Raw genomic sequence first — 20,857 nt, 5'->3', positions numbered from 1 at the left:
GTCCTCAGTCAAACTGTCCAACCCATGCCAGCATGGAAAGTGTACATTAAACGACAATGATAATCATGATATCCCACAAAGAAGAAAAAAAGAGAAAAATAAAGAGGATGCTCACAGCTAGAACACATTTATTCAAAGGTCTATTCAATCAGAGCTAACCTGAAGCTAAACAACAACAATAATGGTTACTAATTTTGGCACAGGCCCAACAGTTTTTGAGTGGAGGGGAAGTCACTTACATCAACCGCATACTTGACTGGTTCTTATTTTATGAACCCTGTGAAGACGGAAGGTAAAGTCAACCGCGGAAGAATTTGAGCTCAGAATGTAAACACTGACAAAATGCTGCTAAATATTTTGTCCAGCATGCTAATCATTTTGCCTTCTCACTGCCTTAAGCAACAAGGAAAAAAATTAAACTAGTAATCATCTACAATAGCAAACAAGGGAAAAAATAGCAAATAATATTTGAAGAAGGGTTCTACCTGAAACATTACATCTTCTCTTGAAATCTAATTTAATCTTATTTTAAAGCAATAATTATACATTTGTTCTCCAATCACCCCATCATTTTCTGTCCATAAATACTGCAATACCCTCTACGTCTAGCATCAACTATTTCTGCCAATGTTCCACCACCATCACCACCACAATGAGAGAGAGAGAGAGAGAGAGAGAGAGAGAGAGAGAGAGAAAGAGCTAAATTCAAGTAAAAATTTATAAATGTAGATATTTACAAATCAAATCTAAATTCATAATGAAAAACGTAATAGTCTGCCAACTACTGCAGAAAAGACAAGTATTTATAGCCTTAGTTTACAAATATATGATATAAGAATGCATAGAGGACGTGGTGAAGTACAAGTAAAATACATTTAAGATGAGGAAATTCCAGTCTATATAAGGATCTAAAACAATGCCAAATAAATTACTAAAAGTAAGCTTTTGCCAACAAAACCCTCCCAACTCTGACTTACAGTTGGTTTAATGAAATAACCAGAAATTTGAAGTGATCTGTATTGACTGAGAGGATGGAAGACATTTTTGCTTTTTAAACAGACAGTCACAGTGCAGCCATGGCAAAGTAGGTAAGTTTACTTTGCAAACAAATGGTTTGGGGTTCAGTGCCACTGCACAGCACCTTGGGCATGCTATCTTCTACTATAGTCTAACTAATGCCTTGTGAATAAATTTGGTAGATGGAAACTGTACTAAGCCCTGTGTGTGTGTGTGTGTGTGTGTGTGTTGTGTGTGTGTGTGTGTGTGTGTGTGTGTGTGTGAGTGAGTGAGTGAGAGAGAGAGAGGGAGTTGATATTTCACTTCTTACTGTCTGAGTAGAGTGGTGGTGATGATATTGATATTCCTTGTTAATATTAAGACCTGTGGAATACCCAACTTCACTTTATATTGTTCCTCTCCTGAAAGTTATTTTAAATATTATACCTAAATATAGGTACTTTTTCATACATTTTGTACCTAAATAATCATGCTTTTGTTTGATTATTGTTAAACTTTTCATACAGTTTTGTATCCAATTCCTTCCAAATTAACGATTAATTAAACTTCTGTTCAAATCAAACCATTACACGATGTTCAGAAAGATATTAAAGACAGTTGTAATTCTTGAAAAATTGAATCAAATGTTTAGTACAGGGTGCTCTTTTACTTGTTTCAGTCATTAACCATGCTGGGTCCTTGAAGAATCTTTAGTCAAACGAATCGACTTGCAGTACTTCTTTCTTTTTAAGCCTGGAACTTATTCTATGGTTTTTTGTTTTTTTATTGCCGAACCACTAAGTTACAGGGATGCAAACACACCAACACTGGTTGTCAAGCAGTGGGGGGGGGAACAAACAGACACAATCTCACACACACACACAACAGGCTTCTTTCAGCTCTGTCTACCAAATCCAGTCACAAGGTACTCTGGCCAACTGAATACTATAGTAGAAGACACTTGCCCAATGTGCCAAGCAGTGAGATTGAACCAGGAACCGTGTGGTGGGGAAGCAAGGTTCTTGTCACACAGCCATTCCTGCACTTAAAGTTTAAAGAGGTATAAATTAATACTTACCAGTAATTTTTCCACAAAGCCAGTTTGTCGAACTCCATTACTTGTGCCGTTAGGTGAAGTAGCAATTGAATTGTTTGTAGTTGGTGTTCTCTGGCTATAAAGAATGGAGGGATTCTGAGCTGGCGGCTGGAAATTCTGCAATAAAAATGAAAAGGACATTTTATATGAAGTTTTAATCCAGAAATTTATCAGTCTTCATTTAACAGACTTTCTTTCACACTACTGTAAGTAATTTCTAAAGAGCTGTAGAGCTACAGAAGAAAGCTCCATATGGTCATGCAACCTACTAGAAACAGCAGCAAAATCTCTGATCACACCCTACTATCATAATAAAGAACACAGAATAATGCATCCAAGATAATCAGTTTCTAAATAAAAGACAGGGTGGTCACAACTAGAAGCCCTTTGATTATAGATCTACTTAATCAGTCTTATCTAGGATTGAACAAAATCATTTCTAATAAGTAGCTTCAACTCAGATCTCGCAAAATGAACTAATAAGACAGTGTGTCAATGAACAGCTCAACTACTGAACCATTTCCCTAACACATAACCAAATGAACTGCTATGATAGAATTGCACTTTCAAGAGAAAAAAATAAGGTTAATTTTTTTCCCTTGGTTGTTGCAGGTCATACCTTGTCAATATACATACTTTACAGATATGCTACACTCCATTTCAGACACATAACAGAAGAATGTTTAGAACTTAAACTTAGGAAATTTTCTTCAGCAGATATCCAAGAAATTATGATTATATTATCATAATTTCTTGGATATCTGCTGAAGAAAATAAATGATTTTCATTCACAAAAATTGTTGTTGATAATTAACCCCAAGTCAACCTTGAGTGAACCAACCTCTGAACAAAGATGGGATAATGCTGCCATGACTATCCCAGCTTTTCCTGGAGCATTGCATATCCAATGTGTGCCAACTTTTCCAAAAGAGTAGCACACAATTTGAGGGAAATTTGGATTGACCACTCAATAGTGCCCTCAATAGCTCACAAAATGGTTTTACAAACATTGATAAATAATATTAAGAGAAGCTATTTCATTTTTAATTATACTGGATACTATTACAATACAAAATATTTCCTTTCTACATGCGATGAAAAATTAGAGAATCCCTTTATTAACCATAAACGTGCTCCATCCTACCATCAACAGTAACTGCAATGCCAGAAAACTATTTTCAATGTCAGGCTTCATTAACAGGGATATTCCAGACAGTGTATAAATTTTTTAACCAGTTAATGACACTTCCAACACAAAGAATTATTGTTTAGCACCATTTCAACCTCATCTATACTCAAAGACATTCAAACCATGACCACCCAGGATTTTTTTTTCAAGAACAGTGTACTCAGGATAAATCCTATATATACTCCTAACTGCATTATCCTGTGTCCTTTTTTAAGACAATACAATGGTTTGAATGAGAATTCGCTTCCATTTCTAGCATGTCAAGCAATCTCATAGAGACTGTTGCTTACTGGCTTGTGAATTTGTTAAGTTCCTTAATGAGGTAGAAATGTTCTAAAAGGTTATCAATTGATCTCAAATTCTGATCCATCTGTTATCATACACTGAAGATTAACATTAAATATTTTACAGGAGATATCAGATATGTCCACTCAAAATGTCATTACACTTAACTGTAGAAAGCAGTTTTATATACCAATCTATCTTTTGTTAAGGAATGTCATGCTTGAAACTATGTTCTATTGAGATACATTAAGTTTACTAAGACAACATGACTTACTGAAAGTACTCATATTTTTCAGTAGATATTTAATATCATTACTGGAATAACCATGACATTTAATTTCACAGTTAAAGGGTTAAATCAAGAAAAAATAGTCAAAACAGTGTGTGTGTGTGTGTGTGTGAGAGAGAGAGAGAGACAGAGAGAGAGATAAAAAAAAAGGTGAAAAAACTGTTTGGAGAGGTAGTTTGACTAACCTTCCACTGAGGACTAGTTGTTTTCCTTGAGTTAGACATTGTTTTGCCAAAAGTGATGTTGATTCTTTCAAAGAGGACAGGCAGACAGTAGTAAGTAATTATTTGTCTTTCTATCCCAGTCGAAGCCTTCCTTTATATACTGGAGACTCCTGACAATCCTCAGATGTGCAGTGTGTGCTAGTTTTTGAGGATTGGGCACTTCTTTTTTTTTTAATCTTCACGCTTTCAGTCGTTGATGTTTTAACCCTTTTCGGCGGTTGCCAATGGGAAACCAGACCTTATAATTGAAATGTGCTGAAACGAGAAAAAAGAAATGAACATTTGAATTTCAACATTTTCATATTCTTAAAGATTCCGTTTTCATATGGTTAGTATACACTTTCATAAAATATTTCAGACAAGCTCACAATCTTATGCAATGATAATATTTCAAGGTTGGTTATCTTCCAATAAAATGCTTTCTCTACTGCAAATGTATGCATACGAAATATATAAAGTATTTGCAAATATTAAACCAAATTCTCTCAAGAAAAAGACCAGAAAAGAAACTAAATAGTTGAATGTCACCAGCCAGCTCATCTTTACTAATATAGGCACTACCATCAATACAGCCATTTTACATTCATTTTTCTTGTTAGCATGAGTCAGACTGGTTGTCACAGATCAAGTCAATTCTTATTTGAAGTTACTTATCTCCTAGACAAGCTGGAGAACCATGTCTTGCTCATTCATAAAATGGTATTTTTGCCTTGATTTCTACACTTAGACTTCCTATCACCAATCACCTTACAGAAAGTACTGGCTACATTATATTGGAGCACCAACATTAGAGAATTTATCATATCTTCAACAAGATATAGGTACAGACTGTGCAGTTAGAAAGCTCACTTTACAACCATGTGGTTTCAGGTTCAGTCACGCTCCATGGAACCTTGGGCAAGTGTCTTTCAGTACAGCTCCAGGTCAACCAGTCACTTGGTGACTGAATTTGGCAGACAAAATCTGTGTAGAAGCCAGTTGTGTGTGTGTGTGTGTAAATAAATATATATATATATATACATATAAATAAACTGGACCCTACCCCATTCAGGTAAATGGCCCTACTGAATATGTAGGAAAGGTGCAGGCAGGTATTCCACATGGTGTACCCAGTGCAAGCTATGGACACACAAGAGATGCAGTGGAATAAAAGGAAATTTAACAGAAAATAGTGTTTGTATGAGGAAGATGCACAGGAGCCATAAACTCTACAGATACACAGGAAGTTTCTCGAATGCCCTGGAGGCTCTTTAGAAGTAGTAGATAATTTCTGTCACTTGTGTGACCAAATAAGCAGTAGAGGAGGATGTACCAAAAGTGTAATTGCTAGAATAGGAATAGGATGCAGAAAGTTCTAAAAGCTTTTAACTCAGTTGGCAACCAAAGGTCTCTCTCTCTCAGTGAAAGGAAGGTTGTATGATGCATGTGTACAAACAACAATACCAAATGGTAGTGGCACATGGGCTTTGAATGCAGAGGAGATGCAAAGACTAGAAAGGAATGAAGCTAGTATGCGTTGCTGGATGTGCAATATCAGTGTACATGCATGACAGAGCGCTAGAATATTGAGAGAAAAGTTGGTCATAAGAGGAATTAGATGCAATGTGGTTGGCATTAGGAAGGGCATCCAGCTGTAGAAACTATAGCAAAACAGACAATGGAGCCAAGTGCAGCCCCCATCCAACCTATGCCAGCTTGGAAAATGGAGCTTAAATGAAGATGATATATATATATATACACATACACATATATCTCTTTGTCTATGTATTTGTATCCCAACATTGCTTAACAACCGGTGTTGGTTAATTTAGACCCCAATAACTAAGCAGTTCAGCAAAAAGAGACTGATACTTAAAAATTACAAGTACTGGAGTTGATTTGTTCAACTAAAAGCCCTTCAAGAGAGTGCCCACTATAGCTGCAGTCTAATGACTGAAACATGTAAAAGATAAGTTGCCCTCTCAATTTTACGTAGTCCCCATTTATTTGCTCACCACAAACCAAAATAGAGTATTAAGCCTGATATGTTATAAAGCATAATAAATGCAAGCCATCAACAGAGAGATAGAAATTGTTCAGAAGCACACATGTGTGTGTGTAACTTTGTTTATGGTATAAAAATATATGTAGTTTGTGTTTGTGTCCCTTTATGTCTTATAACTGAAGAGTTCAGCAAATATAGACTGATAAATGCCAAACTGAAATAAGTAATGGACTTGATATGATCAACTCAACCCTTGAGGGTGGTGCCCCAATATGGCTACAGTCCAATAACTTGAACGAATAAAAGAATACAGGTAAAAACTGGATGCAATTTTTAACCTCTCTTACGCCAACCTGCCTGCAACTACCCTTGACTCTATGATACAAATTCCCTATAATCCAAAATAAAACCTTCCATCAAAATTTCATGTTAATTTATATTCTAAACACTATATTAATAATGACAAAATTTAATGAATTATTTTCAAAATTAACTGAAGCAAATAATTGAAGCACAGACAATATTTTTAAAATATGGTAACAAAATATTCAAAACTAGAATATTGATTTTGAATACTAATTACTTCTGAGGAAACTGTTAAGCAAAATTTTTTCAAGATATCTTCCCCAGAAACTCAAAAATATTTAGTGTTTATAAACTGTTCAAAGGTTTAATAAATTGGTTTTCAGAAAATATCATTCTCCAAGACTTTTCTTCTCCCTCAATACAAACCACTTCTTCCATTTCTCAACTGTCTATGCTCACCAACTATCAACGTAGACTAGCAATATTTCTTCGAATCCTACAGTTTACAAAAATATTTAATTTGTCTTACACCACCTGACAATTTATCTAGCTAATATTATGACTGGAAAGCTGGATTTTAAATCTTTCTCTTGTCAGTCAAAAACTGCAATTGGCTCTTTATATATATGTTCATATAGCTTTATTCATTTGTTTTATGTTAATTTTTCTATGCCAGCTTAGGTTGGATAGATACTTATCTGAGGCAGTATTTTACAGCTAGCTGCTCCTTCTCTAGCTAACCTTTACCTGTTTTACAAGATTTTTATTCGAAGTCATCTACATTAGTTTGGCATAAAAATTAGAATATAAAAGAAATAAAACCTTGAAAAATCAATATTAGAGAATATAATTTTTAAAAATTATTTTAAACTATAATATATGATACTGAGATGCAAATATGACTACATTCTACACAGGTCGTCATTTTTAAACAAGAAAAATACAATTAACAGCAATCAAAATATTGTAAGTACAGTGAGAAAATGAAGTAGAATGGATGTGTTATACATCCAGATGGTGTATCAGTTTATAGCTTAATTTTTATGAATATCCAAGATTTGCAGCTCTTCTTGCAAATACCGAAAACAAGAAGCACTATAGTAAGTATTACTTTTAAAAGGTAATGTTCTTGCATGAACAACATTGGCGCACATGATTAGTATTTATATAAACTTTGTACTGTGTTCTGTAGATAAGAAACAAATCTACTCCTGAACAGATTAGTGGCTTATCACAAGTCACTCTCAAAGAAATGCTGCTATGGGTCCCAGAGAGATAGCCAAACTGAGATACAGACAATGAAAGGTGTCGTTCAACAACAGAAAGAAATCCCTGCAATGGATTTGAAATCATGTTCCAGGAGTGGGTAGCCATTCATTTACACAGAGTCCTTGAGCAAAGGAGGGAACTTCTACACCAATGGTTCTCAGCTAGTTTTTGCTTATGTACCTCTTTGATTTCTATTTTATTCAAACGTCACTACAAACACAACCAATTTATTGCACTTCAATTTTGACAACAAGATCTTATATGGATCCCCAAGGGTCATATGGATCCTGGCTGAGAACCATTGCTCTATGCTATCATTCAACCCCATCACATTTCACTACCATATTAGAGGCACTATGCATTATGTAGTCCTAGATAAACTAGATATGAAAAAAATAAAATGGATGCTAGAGTTCAGAATAAAATATTACACAGTAAACAACATAGAGTTCAGAATAAAATATTACATAAGATAAACAACATAAAATATGGCCTTCAACCCATTTTATAATAAACCCCTATCAACACCACTACTTAAGCTGGCAATAGACTAAGTTAACAAAACTGCTAACAGAAAACTAGACTACAAGACCATTTTAAACAGTGACATAAAAAAAAATTTTTTAATCAGTACAGTATCAGAACATGTATTTAAAATTTCAAGTCTTTACAGAAGAAATATATGAGTGAAGATTAGTCTGTAATCAAATATTTATCTAACTAAAATATCAATTTCTGTTTCATATTTATTTTTGGTTATTAACTCAGCTAAGATTTTTGTTTCTGCCAAGAAAAAGAAAGAAAACAGTAATGATAATCAAGCAAAAAGTAATCAAATATCTTCTAAAACAATCCAAAATTAACTTCTCTCTCTAAATATAAAAATATATAAATATTCTATTAAGTTCCCAATTTTCGTTTTGTTTTCATTTTATTTTTATCCAAGACAAAATTATTTCCAATGTGAAATGACAGTGTAAGTGAAATAAGAAAATTAGCATTACATATCTTAGGTATCCTTTCATTTATCTTTACTTCATACATTACAAATGATAAAAATTTATTAACTACCCAATTTTTAGATAAATTGTGCAAGCGAAATAATTTTCTATGAATACAAATGTGCATGGCTGGTGAAGGCTTGTGGACTAGTGGTTGGGGTGTTGCACTCACGATTGCCAGATCATGGGTTCAATATCTGGACCAGGTGACATGTTTTATTCTTGAGCAAAACATTTCATTTCATATTGTTCTAGTGCTGTGAGGGGACTGGCATGTCAAAGAATAGACCCAATGCTTCCTCTGCATGCCATAAGAGGCAACTAAAAGAGGTCGAGGTAGAATTTGCACTTCAACTTTGTAAAACATTTACCAGCAGCGACTACCCATTGGTTGGAGGGTTGTTGCCTGAGAGGTGCAAAGATATCATCTGTAAGGAGTAGGAAATTACCAGTAAATGGTGGATGCAACACGCTGTTACAACTAATGCCCCCATACTACATCTACAATGCACATTTCATTATTTGTTAAAAGATGTGGTTTTAATGTTCGTAATTTAAAATATTTTGTTTTCAATTACAAAATCTAAGAAAATTATACTTTCATGTGTACTTATATACATACACACACACACACATATATATATATTGAAAAAGTGCTATTTCAAACGAGATAGTACAACAATTAACCAAGGCTTAGAACTCCATATAAATCAATGTATATCCAACTTTCATTAAACATGTGTCCTATTTTCTATCTTCTGTTTTTTTTTTTTCATTTGCTATTTGAATAATTTGAATAATTTGAAGAGTGTGACATCTGAGAGTAGAATAAAACTGATTTAGTTAAAGCCCTCTTATGACATCATAAATTATAAAATCTTTACAAGTGTTTCATGAACATTGTGCAGTAATTGTTACACAGATGTTTGCATAATCAGCTTGAATTACTAGATCTTCAGAAAAAAAGAGTAATTTAATCCATCATTATATACCAATCTCTGCTAACAGACAGAGCTAAATGAGAACAGTTTTATTTTATTCTGCTCTCATATACACATATATCAACAGAAACACCTGTTCCTGAATTTATGAGTAAGTGGCTAAGCTTTCTATGGACATATGTACCCATAATGCAATTCTTCGGCAATATCCACATGACATAGTAACAAGATTAGGTACAATCTACCCAACAGGTTTCCATGCAATTTCTGTTTACTGTCTTTATCACACAATGTATAGGTCAATCCAAATATCATATAATGGGACCAAACCCCAGGTATCAGGGTTGTGAAACAGACTAAGTAAACTTAGTTATTCAGCTACTGAGTGCATGTGCAGGCATAGTTGTTTTGTTAAGAAGCTTTCAAACCATGTATTCATGGATTCAGTGCCACTGCATGGTACCTTGGGCAAGTGTCTTTTACTATAGCCCCAAGGCCAACCAGAGAGAGAGAGTGTGTGTGTGTGTGTGTGTGTGTGTGTGTGTGTGTGTGCGTGTGCGTCTCCACTACCGTCACTTCATTCTGTTGCTGGGTAGGGCCTTTCATTGTCAGTATCTCAGCTGTGGCATCTCCATAAAGGGCTCTGACAACTGGTTTAGTAGACACCCACAAAGTTTATCCACCACATTTCCAACAACAACCTTGAGCACATTTTTGAATTCCATACATCCTGACATTCATGGATATGCTTATAAAATCAAAAACCAACAGAGCACCCATGACTTTCAGAAATATTTTTCCATGCTCAGTATTGTTGAAACACGGAATAAACTAACTGCATCATTTGCTAACTGTCGAGATACCACATCCTTCAAAACTTCCATACTACGTGAAATTCACCAGCATGCTCCCCATCTGTTTCTTTTTTTTTAAAGACATTCACTATTCACTTCCTGTGCATATTCTATGTACTGTTCATGCATTTTTGGTTTCTTTGTCTAAGTTGTAGTGCACCTGAGCACTGTATACAAGTTCATTATTATTATAATGCTTTGATATAGAACCTTTATAATATCAAAGCATGTCCAAGGGAAGCACCACAAAACAGACAGTAAGTAATTGAATATCATAGCACAGAAGTCATCAATGAAGTAAAAACACTATAATTAGATAACCAGCAATTCCAATATCCTTAAGTATCCAACAACAAACCTTAAGTGTGGCACCAAATAATAAAAACAAACAAATGGATTTTCTAGTGTTGCTACAATTGTTTTGTTAGGAGTTTCAAAATAAAAACTAATGAAACTATTGTAAGAATACCAGAAAACTCATTCATGTTTTTAATATATATATATATGTGTGTGTGTGTGTATTATATACAAGGGGGTGCTGAAAAGTCCCTGGCTTTGAGTAAATGAAAATACAGGAGGATCAACTAAGGATTTTATAGAACAAATTCCCCTCTCAGATTCACACACTTATTGCAGCGGTCCATCAGTCATTCTAAGTCCTGTAAAAGAACTCAGAGGTTGGGCAAACCAAGCCTTTTGCGCTATCCCTTGAAGCCAGGAACTTTTCAGCACCTCCTTATATATAAGGAAAGCAACTGTTCACATGTGATAATGTATAATGAAGCCTTAGCTATGTCTGTAAAAGAAAACGGGGATTAAAATGATGGCCAAAAAACAATAACTACCAAAAGTATTAAAATTCTATTCTATTTATTTGATTACTCTAAACTGTCAATGTTTTACAATCAGAAACAAAGAGCAAAAAAACAATCTTTTGGACAAGCCAACAAGAACACCTATGTGGTTGCCCAACCTACAAAAAATAGCACCAAAATCCTTTCATACGTACACTCTGCCCGAGATGATCATGTCTGAAATGCACATAAGTTTTCTCATATAGGACTACACAAGAATACAACAAGAGCTAGTACATGTCTATAAAGAAATTTCACAAGACTACTATTTTCTTCAGATTCCAAACAGATATTTCCCATTCATCTGTTCATCACTCACTACACTCTACCTCTATATCTGACCATCTATTACTCCCCCCTTACAGTCTTACAAAGCTACTCTTTCTCTCTACCCCATCTAATCCATTCTTTATATACTTCCATATATCCACCCTCTTGTATCTTGGGATGCTCTTACATCTCACCATCACTATCTTCATTCCAGCTACTCCCATTCAGCCTTATATAATGCAGCGTAGAAAGACACTTGACTTGTCCTTGTATCACACTTCAGTTTCTCAACACCTGGCACAAAACCACCATCTCCTCTCAAGTACTACCTCACCACACACATAGTTGAAGGAGTTTTTCCTTATTCCATTTCTTTTCTTCTAAGTTACCTAACAACCTGACTAGAGCCAGTAACAATGAAAAACAAAAAGCACCAAGAACACACTGTGAAGTGGCTGGCATTAGGAAAGGCATACGGAAAACACACCAAAGCTGACACTGGAGTTCAACATGGCCCTGCAGCTTGCTAGATCCTAAAAACTGTCCAGCCAATGCCAGCATGAAAAATGATGAAAACAAAGAATGTGTAAAAGAATGCTAAAATAAACATGGTAGAGACAGTAACCAAACAGTGCCCAGACAGATCTGAAACTTAAACTCCAACTCATTAGTTCAGTGCATGTAGTGCTGAGGTAGAAAGAGCTACTATAAGAATGATCTTCATTGAGTGGCTATAGCAACAGAAAACATAGACAAAAGTAAGTGTCAGTAGTATAATCACATGGGAAGATGTGTATTCAAACAAATGAATGGTGTAAATCAAGACTTGATTATATCATTCATTTGTATACACAACTTTCCATGTGAAGACACTCCTTGTACTTACTTTTGCTTCTCTATCTTTTCTGCCATATATATAACCATGCATGGATGGATGTGTGTGTATACAATATGTATGTATTCATGTTTGTGAGTGTATGCCTGTGTGTATATACATGTGTATATTTGTTTACATTTCTGAGAAAGATAGTTGAAATTGGTTTTTGTTGACAACTCCATGTCCATAAACTCCCCTTTTTGAAAACATGTAAAATAAGTTGTCTATTACTTGGAAAAAGAAATTAGTGTTAGTATCAGGAAGGGCAAGCACGGAAAAACCGATTTAGACAAAAAAAAAGAAGGTATAAGCAATTTATAAATGTTATGCAAATGATGATATCTTTAAGAGTTTAATATTAAATTTTGAGTGTGTGTGCGTAAATGATTAATAAAATATAATTTACATTTGCAGTTTCCTTTTGATTACAATACCAGTGACTTCAAAGTAAGTCTCACACAAATCTAACATCTCTGACCGTCACTCATTGCCACTCCATTATTTTGCTTTGGATTCCCCCTACCTGCATGACCAACATAAAACAGTTTTGTTTTGTTTTGTTTATATATATATATATATATATATATATATATACACACATTTATATTTATATATTATACATATGCCAGTGTACTGAACACACTTTTTTATTCTTAAATATAACAAAAAATTGTCATGTACCTAATGCAACCATCTTATGGATGGGATACCGAGTGTATGATGAAATATTTGTTTTTAACCACAAAAAAGGAGTTTATCTTATGTAAGTGCATGTATAACTATGTGTGCGTGTGTATATGTATGTATATATACATAAATATGTGTGTGTGTGTGTATATATATATATACACACACAGGTAAAAAGTGAATGAGTGCTTGTGTTAAATAAATATTTTCAGGATTAAATAAAAAGACAACAAACAGAAAATATGACATACCTGTGTGTATATATATATACACACACATCTATTTACTACATGTTTTTGTTCCACTCATGCTAGCATGGAACACAGACATTAAATGATGATAATATATATCATCATCATCATCATCATCATCATCATCATATATATTATCATCATCATTTAATGTCTGTGTTCCATGCTAGCATGAGTGGAACAAAAACATGTAGTAAATAGACATACGAATATACACTAAATACACAGATGAACAGAAGGTCACCAACTCCTCTTCAGTTATTGGTCAGAGGGTCAAAGCGCAATTTCAGCTATTATCGATAAAATTGCTTCCACTCTGGAGGCACTGGCAAGAAACCTGCCAGGAATGGGACCAAAACATAACAAGACGAGCTTGATACAGGTGAAGAACAAAACAATACACAGAATAAAGGCTTAAGGCCACGCAAAAACAACAATTAAAATGAAATTAATACATATACAGCAAAAAAAGCCTCACAGCTGCAAAACAAGACAAAAATGGGTAACTCAAAGGAGCAATGAAAACTACCCTAAAGGACTATAAACACGGGAGGGGTAGAGCAAGGAGTTCAGAAAAATGTGACCAGTCCAGTCAAAGGCAATGCTAAAGAGAATGACACCAACTTATGCTGTCAAGGATCATGTAATAGTGAAAGGAGAGTAAAAACGACAGACAGCAGGAGAGAGAGAGAAAGGAAGAGCTCAGAAAATCGCAACCAGTCCAGTCTAAGGCAATGTGAAAAAGAATGACACGTGATAGTGGGAGGAGGGTGACAGAGAGAGAGAAAGAAAGGAAATTGAGAGAAGCAAAGTAAAGGAAAGAGACAGAGTAGCACAAAAATATGTTCGTGTGTGTAAAATGGTGAAGGTTAACCGCAGGAAGAGCATTTGGCTGAAGGAAATCAGCATCACTAAATTCCATCCAGCCTATGCAAGCATGGGAAAGTGGATCTTAAAGCAGTTGTGTGTGAGTATGTATCTGATCCTCTTTGTTTTGCTCAATAGTTGTGAGACTTGGGTACTGTCCAGGGCCCTTGGGAGCTGCCTTAACTCCTTTCGTACCAGGACACTTTGCAAGATTACGGATTATCATTGTCTGGATTTCATATACAGCCACCAACAACACTCAGAATTTGAAATGTGTCCTGCTACTTGTAGGATTCTGGAGCATCAGCTCAGACTGTTTGGTCACATTGCTCAATTTTCTAACTTGAATCCTACATATAGTGACCAGGGTGACAGAATGCGTTGGTCAGTCACATGCCACATGGTCACGGTGTGTGAGGAAGTATTTAACGGAGATGGGGACTGACTGGGAGACACTGATCCAAGAGTTATCCAGGATGACCCAAGCAAATACCAACAAACAATGGACGCATCAATGCACTGCAACAGCACATGCCTCCATACCTGACCTAACTACATTTCAGAGACTTTGTGATGTAAACATCACATAAAAAAATTACGTATAAACATTACGTATAAACCAATAAGGTTATGCAATACATTACATATAAACTCTCAAATCCTCAGGTTATACTTTAGTTCAAGTGAGTAGAAACTGATATGCCATTATGTTGAGTCCAAAACAGCATATAAAAATCAATTGGCAACACCTATCTTTGAGTTCAAAACAGTATATCAAATCAACTAACAATACCTATTGAAGTGGGATAGTTCATGATCAGTCAATCAAATCTTTAGGCCTATTAACTATAAAATTCAGAGAAATGATAGTAGAAAGTGGGTGTTCCAAGACAAAATGTAATTACATGTAGTGAGGGGAACAAGGTAACAGATCATAACAAAGAGTAAGCTAAATGAATGGTACTTAAGCTAAATGAATGGTACTATCTTACAAAAGATCATTTACCAAGTTGACTTAGAGATGTTAGCTTCGAGTTTATTATCCATTAAATAAGTCCCCCTCAAACTTACACATATTTATGTAGACATACATATATACAATCACATACAAACATATATGGATGGATAGATAGAAAAATACAGGATTTATGCAAAACAAATTTTTATTGTGACTTTGAAACTTAACCTAATAAAAGTTTAGTTAGGTGCAAGGTGTTGTTGTGTGGTAAGCAGCCTACTTCCCAATTACATGGTTCTAGGTTCAATGAAACTAGACGACAACATGGCCAAGTGTTCTCTACAACAAGAGGATGACTGAAGCCTTTTCAGTGGTTTTGGTAGACAGAAACTGAAAGAAAACCTTTGTGCATGTGTATATGTATGTACATACATATGTGTGTGTACATGTGTATATAGTTGGCATTAGAAGAAAACAGACAGTGAAGCCTAGTACAATCTTCTGGTTTACCAGCTCCTGTCAAACTGTCCAACCCATGTTAGCATGGGAAATGGACATTAAATGATGATGAGATATCATGAGAATTTACAAAAAAACAAAAGAAGACAGGTGTGTAAACAACAAACAAATGTATTAGTTTAATGCTTGGGAAGTGAGAAAGTCTTTTACATTTCGAGCCTACGCTCTTTGACAGAAAGGAACACAGAAATAAACAGGGAGAGAAAATAGAAAAAGGTTTAGTGGCTAGTGATCTATCATGGTGAAAGCCGGACAGAGGGGTCACACAGGGGAGCTAGGAAGAAGGGGAAATAATAGTGGTGATCCCAAAACGAAGGTGCGTGTGTGCATGTGAGAGTGTGCATGTGTGTGTGGAAGGGGACTGGTGACATTGACGTGTGTGCCTGTGTAAGTGTGTGGGTGATGGTGTAGGTGCTGAAAAGTGGTCAGTGCAAGTGTGTGTGGGGTGGTGTGGCGAGAGGAAGTAGAGGAGAGAGGAGGAGGGTTAGATGAAACAAGGAGAGTTGAGCCCATGTGGCACAAAGGAGTGAAGAGAGAAAATTAATCCCTGCTCACAGCAAAGACGAGAGTCCAGATGGCCCTGAGTAAGGACAATCCGAATACAGACAGGTTTTGTAAAGAGTGACCAGTAGAGTGGAAATGGAGTGAGACCGGGGTGTTGTTGCCAAGTCGGATGTCTTGGGGGTGTTCTTCAAACCAGTCAACCAAGCGGCGTCCCGATTGACCGATGTATAGAGAAGGACAGAGAGAGCAGGAGATGCAGCTGCTAGTGCAGGTGAAGATGATGATATATATATTAGATAGATAGATAGATATTACACACATACACACACGTGTGTTACTGTCTCCTTGTCTTGACATCATGTGAATGTTGTAAACAAGCAGTGTCCATTTCCAATCTTCCATGAAAACAGGTCTGGTCATGTGGAAATATTACCTTAGTAGGAAACTGGTGAAGATGAGCATCCAGCCATAGAACATCCACCTCGACAAATTCTGTCTGACCCATGTGTCAGTATAGAAAAGTTGCCGTTAAAACAATAGTGAAGACAAGAAAATACTTGCACGGCATTTTATGTTGTCAACACTGAGTTTACATTTTTGTTTCCTAACTTAATAGACATTATTATGGGATGTGTGTGTCTGTCTTATGTATGCATGTATATCTTTTGCTTTGTATTAAGTATGTGTGTGTGCCTCTGTACGAGTTATTTTGTCATCTACTATTCACAGCAATGAAGAAAATTTTCTTTAATATGTTAATATAAAAAAGAAAAAAGTTTCTTGTTTTGGAAGTTCTAAAACTTTTTCAGTGTGTAAGAGTATATTAGTTGAAACTTTATCACCACAAAATACGGTCTTGTAGAAAATCTAGACAGTTAGACAGAGTCTTTGAATTTTAGCATCATAAAGATGTTCTGAATTTTTGTTAAAAAGAGGAAATGTTAATTCCTGCATTCTTGTTAAAAAGAGGAAACGTTAATTCCAACATTCAGAAGTATAGAAAAGAAATCTGGCTGCACTTAGTAGCAGAGAGTATGTGCTATGGATATTTTTGGTAGTCACTAGAAATACTCAAATGTTAAATAAAACTTCCTCTTGGGTTGTAACAGTTCAGTAAGTCACATTAAAAATTGCTGTTGAAAATATAATGTAAAAGTGTGTGGGTGGCAATATACCTCATCACAGTAATCTTTACAGAAATTCCATATGTTGACCACTTAATACATAGCACAAATTATATTTAGAACACAGACAAGTGTGTGCATGTGAGTGTGCGTTTATGGATATTTTTTTTTATTCTTTCGTTTTAGTCAGCTGGCTGTGGCCATGCTGGAGCACCGCCTTCAAAGGTTTTAGTTAAACAAATCACCCCAGGACTTATTTCTTAAGCCTAGTACTTATTCTATTGATCTCTTTTGCCGAACTGGAACAAAAACACACCAGTTGTCAAGCAGTGATGGGAGCACAAACACAAAGACATACACATACACGTGTGTGTCTTTATATATATATATGCACACACACACAATAGTTTCCATCTACCAATTCTAATGACAAGGCTTTGGTTACCCCAAGGTTATTGTACAAGACACTTGCCCAAAGTACCATGCAGTGATGAGACTGAACCCGGAACCATGTGGTTGGGAAGCAAGCTTCTTACCACATAGCCATGCCTGTGCCTATATACATACATACATACATATATGTATATACACACACCACACACAAACACATAACAAAACACACATGTATGAATATAAATCATCATCATCATCATCATTTAACGTCCGTTTTCCATGCTGGCGTGGGTTGGACGGTCCGACCGGGGTCTGGGAAAACAGGAGGCTGCACCAGGCCCCACATATATAGATATACATCTAAACATATATAAATGTGAATACATATAGGCAAAGGGATGGTTATATGTCAAAGAATTTCACTTCAGAATGTGATTTAAGGTTCAAGAGTGCATAAACACTCACCTTCTACTATAGCTGTGGGACTGACCAATAACTTACGAGTGAAATTTGGTTGACTGAAACTGAAAAAAGCCCATATACATATATAAAGGGTGTTACCAAGAAAATGTATACACACTTCAACAGCTAATAACTCAATTGACATTTCTTTTTAGATATAACCCATTAGAAAAAATATGAAAGAAACCATCTACACAACTTATCACTTGTAATAGAGATAAAGTTTGAAACAGATAGAACTGTTCCAGAAGACTGCCAACATCAATAAGTCTCACAAAGCAAGAAAAGGGTCTAGAAACATATTGTCTGAGTTCAAGAAAATTTGTGCAGCAAGTCATGAGGTAGATATTTCAAAATCAAGCATCCATAGAATTTTGAAGTGCCATCAGAGGAAAAGTTGCATTCCAAGAATAATCCATGCTCTCCAAGTCAATGATCCAGTCCAAAGTGGAGTTTTAGGAGTGGCATTTGGCAAGGTGTGTAGCAGATGCATACTTTCAAAGGAAGATAGTTTGGAGTGATAAAGCTACATTTGAACCAAATGGCTCGATTAACTGCCACATTTGAGAAACCACATATTATGGAAACATGATGATTTACCAAGAGTTACAGTATATTGCAGCTTATCAGCAATAGGATTAATTGAACCATTTTTTTAATGGTATTGTAACTGGTCCCATTTACTAGAACTTGCTGTGACAATCTGTTATATCAAGCATCATAGATTTTGTTTCTGAAGTCACTAGCCCCTAACCTATGTTGCATTGTGCACTTTTCACTAGAAGAGGATTTGGTAATAGCCATTCTGTTCCATTTCTCAGTGAGAATATAACTTCTATGTTCACCAGATTTGTAGGTGATGAGGTGGTTGGCCACATACATACTATGTATATACACACATATACATAAAAATATAAACATACATATACATATATGTATGTTTATAATAATAAAGGATTGAACCAGACTGTTTTGGCATGGTTTTTACAGATGGATGCCCTTCCTAACATCAACCACTTTACAGAATGGACTGGGTGCTTTCACATGGCACCAGCACTAGCAAGGTCTGTTTGGCATGGTTTTCTTGAAAAAAAAACCCACCCACTTCAGCAAAGCTGAGTTCTGGAAGCGCTCTGTGTCTCACCCACATGTAATATTAAATTTTTCACACACCCACCCCAATACACCAAACTACTTATCTTCTCTTCCTCATATTTCACTTTACAGAGTGGACTGGGTACTTTTCATGTGGCACCAGCATCAGCAAGGTCTGTTTGGCATGAACTTTACAGCTGGATGCCCTTCCGAATGCTAACCATTTTACAGTGTGAACAGGATGCTTTTTACATGGCACCAACATTGGTGGAGGTCAACAAGTAACTTGCAAGACAGAAATCATTTGGGAGGTGGGGGTATTGGAAGAGGTGGCCTTGTGCCAGGTTATGAGAGATAGGAGTGACAGAGGGACAGAAACAGATATTGATGTAGAGAAGACATGGTTATCTCAGCCAGAAAGACAGAGCAAGAAAGAGTGATCAAGAATGAGAGAGTAAGAGTGAAAGCATGTGAAAAAGAGTAAGAGATGGTGCCAGAACATACTCTCAAGGTACAGGGATGAGAATATAAATGAGATGGTAGAGCATTGCCAAGTATGCAAGAGTAGGGAGTAGGAAATCTATATGCATGCAAAGATGGAAAAGGGGAGAATATAAAATCTGTTGAAACCTTGGTATATAGAAGGGGGACAACAGGATAGCAATGATACAGTGGGCAGATCAGTAAGGAAAGAATTAGATTGCAGGAGTGATGAGTGAAATATGCATGAAATATGAGCAAGAGAAGAAAAGTAGTTTGGTTTATTGGGATGGGTGTGTAAAAAATGTAATATTACATGTGGGCGAGACACAGCACTTCCAGAACTCAGCTTTGCAGAAGTGGGTGGGTTTTTTTCAAGAACCTCGTATCACCAGACATTTCAGTCCATCATCATCTTTTCCATGAAGTCCAACATCCTAAGATCAGCCCTCACTGGATCTCCATCTTCCAAAGGTACCAGCCACTTTGAGTGATCAGCACTTCTTTATACAGCTGTCTTTGTTCATATGCATCACATGTCCAAACCAACATAGTCTTCCCTCTTGCATGCTGCATTTGATTCCTCTTATGCCCAATTTTTGTTTCAGTACATTTGCATTTTGTTATACATACACCCTGACATTGCATATCCATCAACTTATACTAGTCTATGCATGTCTTCTGTGTTTAGAGCCCATGTCTCACTACCATGGAGCATAGCCATTCATACACAAGCATCATACAATCTGCCTTTCATTCTGAGAAAGAATCTTTTTGTAGCCGACAGAGGTAACAGCTCTCTGAACTTCCTCCATCCTACTCTTATTCTACAAAGAATACTTTCAGAACATCCTTCACCATTGCTAATTTGGTCACCTAATTAATAGAAACTATCCACAACCTCAACAGAGCATCCTAGGTATTTGAGAGTCTAATTTCAGTGTGTCCTTAGTGCTTATGGTTCCTGCTAAGACAACTTCCTCTGTCAATCTACCTGTGATTCTACTGCACCTCTTATGTGTCCATAGCTTGCACTGACTGCAATGAATGGAATTTCTTTAACCCTTTCATACTGGATTTAT

General features: G+C 35.8%; 1 protein-coding gene across 2 annotated transcripts in view; it reads right to left on the bottom strand.

Moving 5' to 3' along the window:
* The window catches only part of LOC115210296 (cold shock domain-containing protein E1), a 62,260-nt gene that overhangs the window by 29,857 nt on the left and 11,546 nt on the right, over positions 1 to 20,857 (bottom strand). For both annotated transcript variants that reach the window (XM_029778813.2, XM_036502259.1), the window contains exons 2-3: positions 4,041 to 4,334; positions 2,075 to 2,209 (exon numbers count right to left, since the gene is read on the bottom strand). In XM_029778813.2, coding sequence (XP_029634673.1) covers positions 2,075 to 2,209; positions 4,041 to 4,079 — 174 coding nt within the window. In that variant the 5' untranslated portion in view covers positions 4,080 to 4,334. The remainder of the gene's footprint in view (positions 1 to 2,074; positions 2,210 to 4,040; positions 4,335 to 20,857) is intronic.

The sequence above is a fragment of the Octopus sinensis genome, linkage group LG4 (genome assembly GCF_006345805.1).
Source record: "Octopus sinensis linkage group LG4, ASM634580v1, whole genome shotgun sequence".
Taxonomy (NCBI): domain Eukaryota; kingdom Metazoa; phylum Mollusca; class Cephalopoda; order Octopoda; family Octopodidae; genus Octopus; species Octopus sinensis.
The sequence above is the reverse complement of the archived record's forward strand: the minus strand, read 5'-3'. Positions and strand labels throughout refer to the sequence as shown.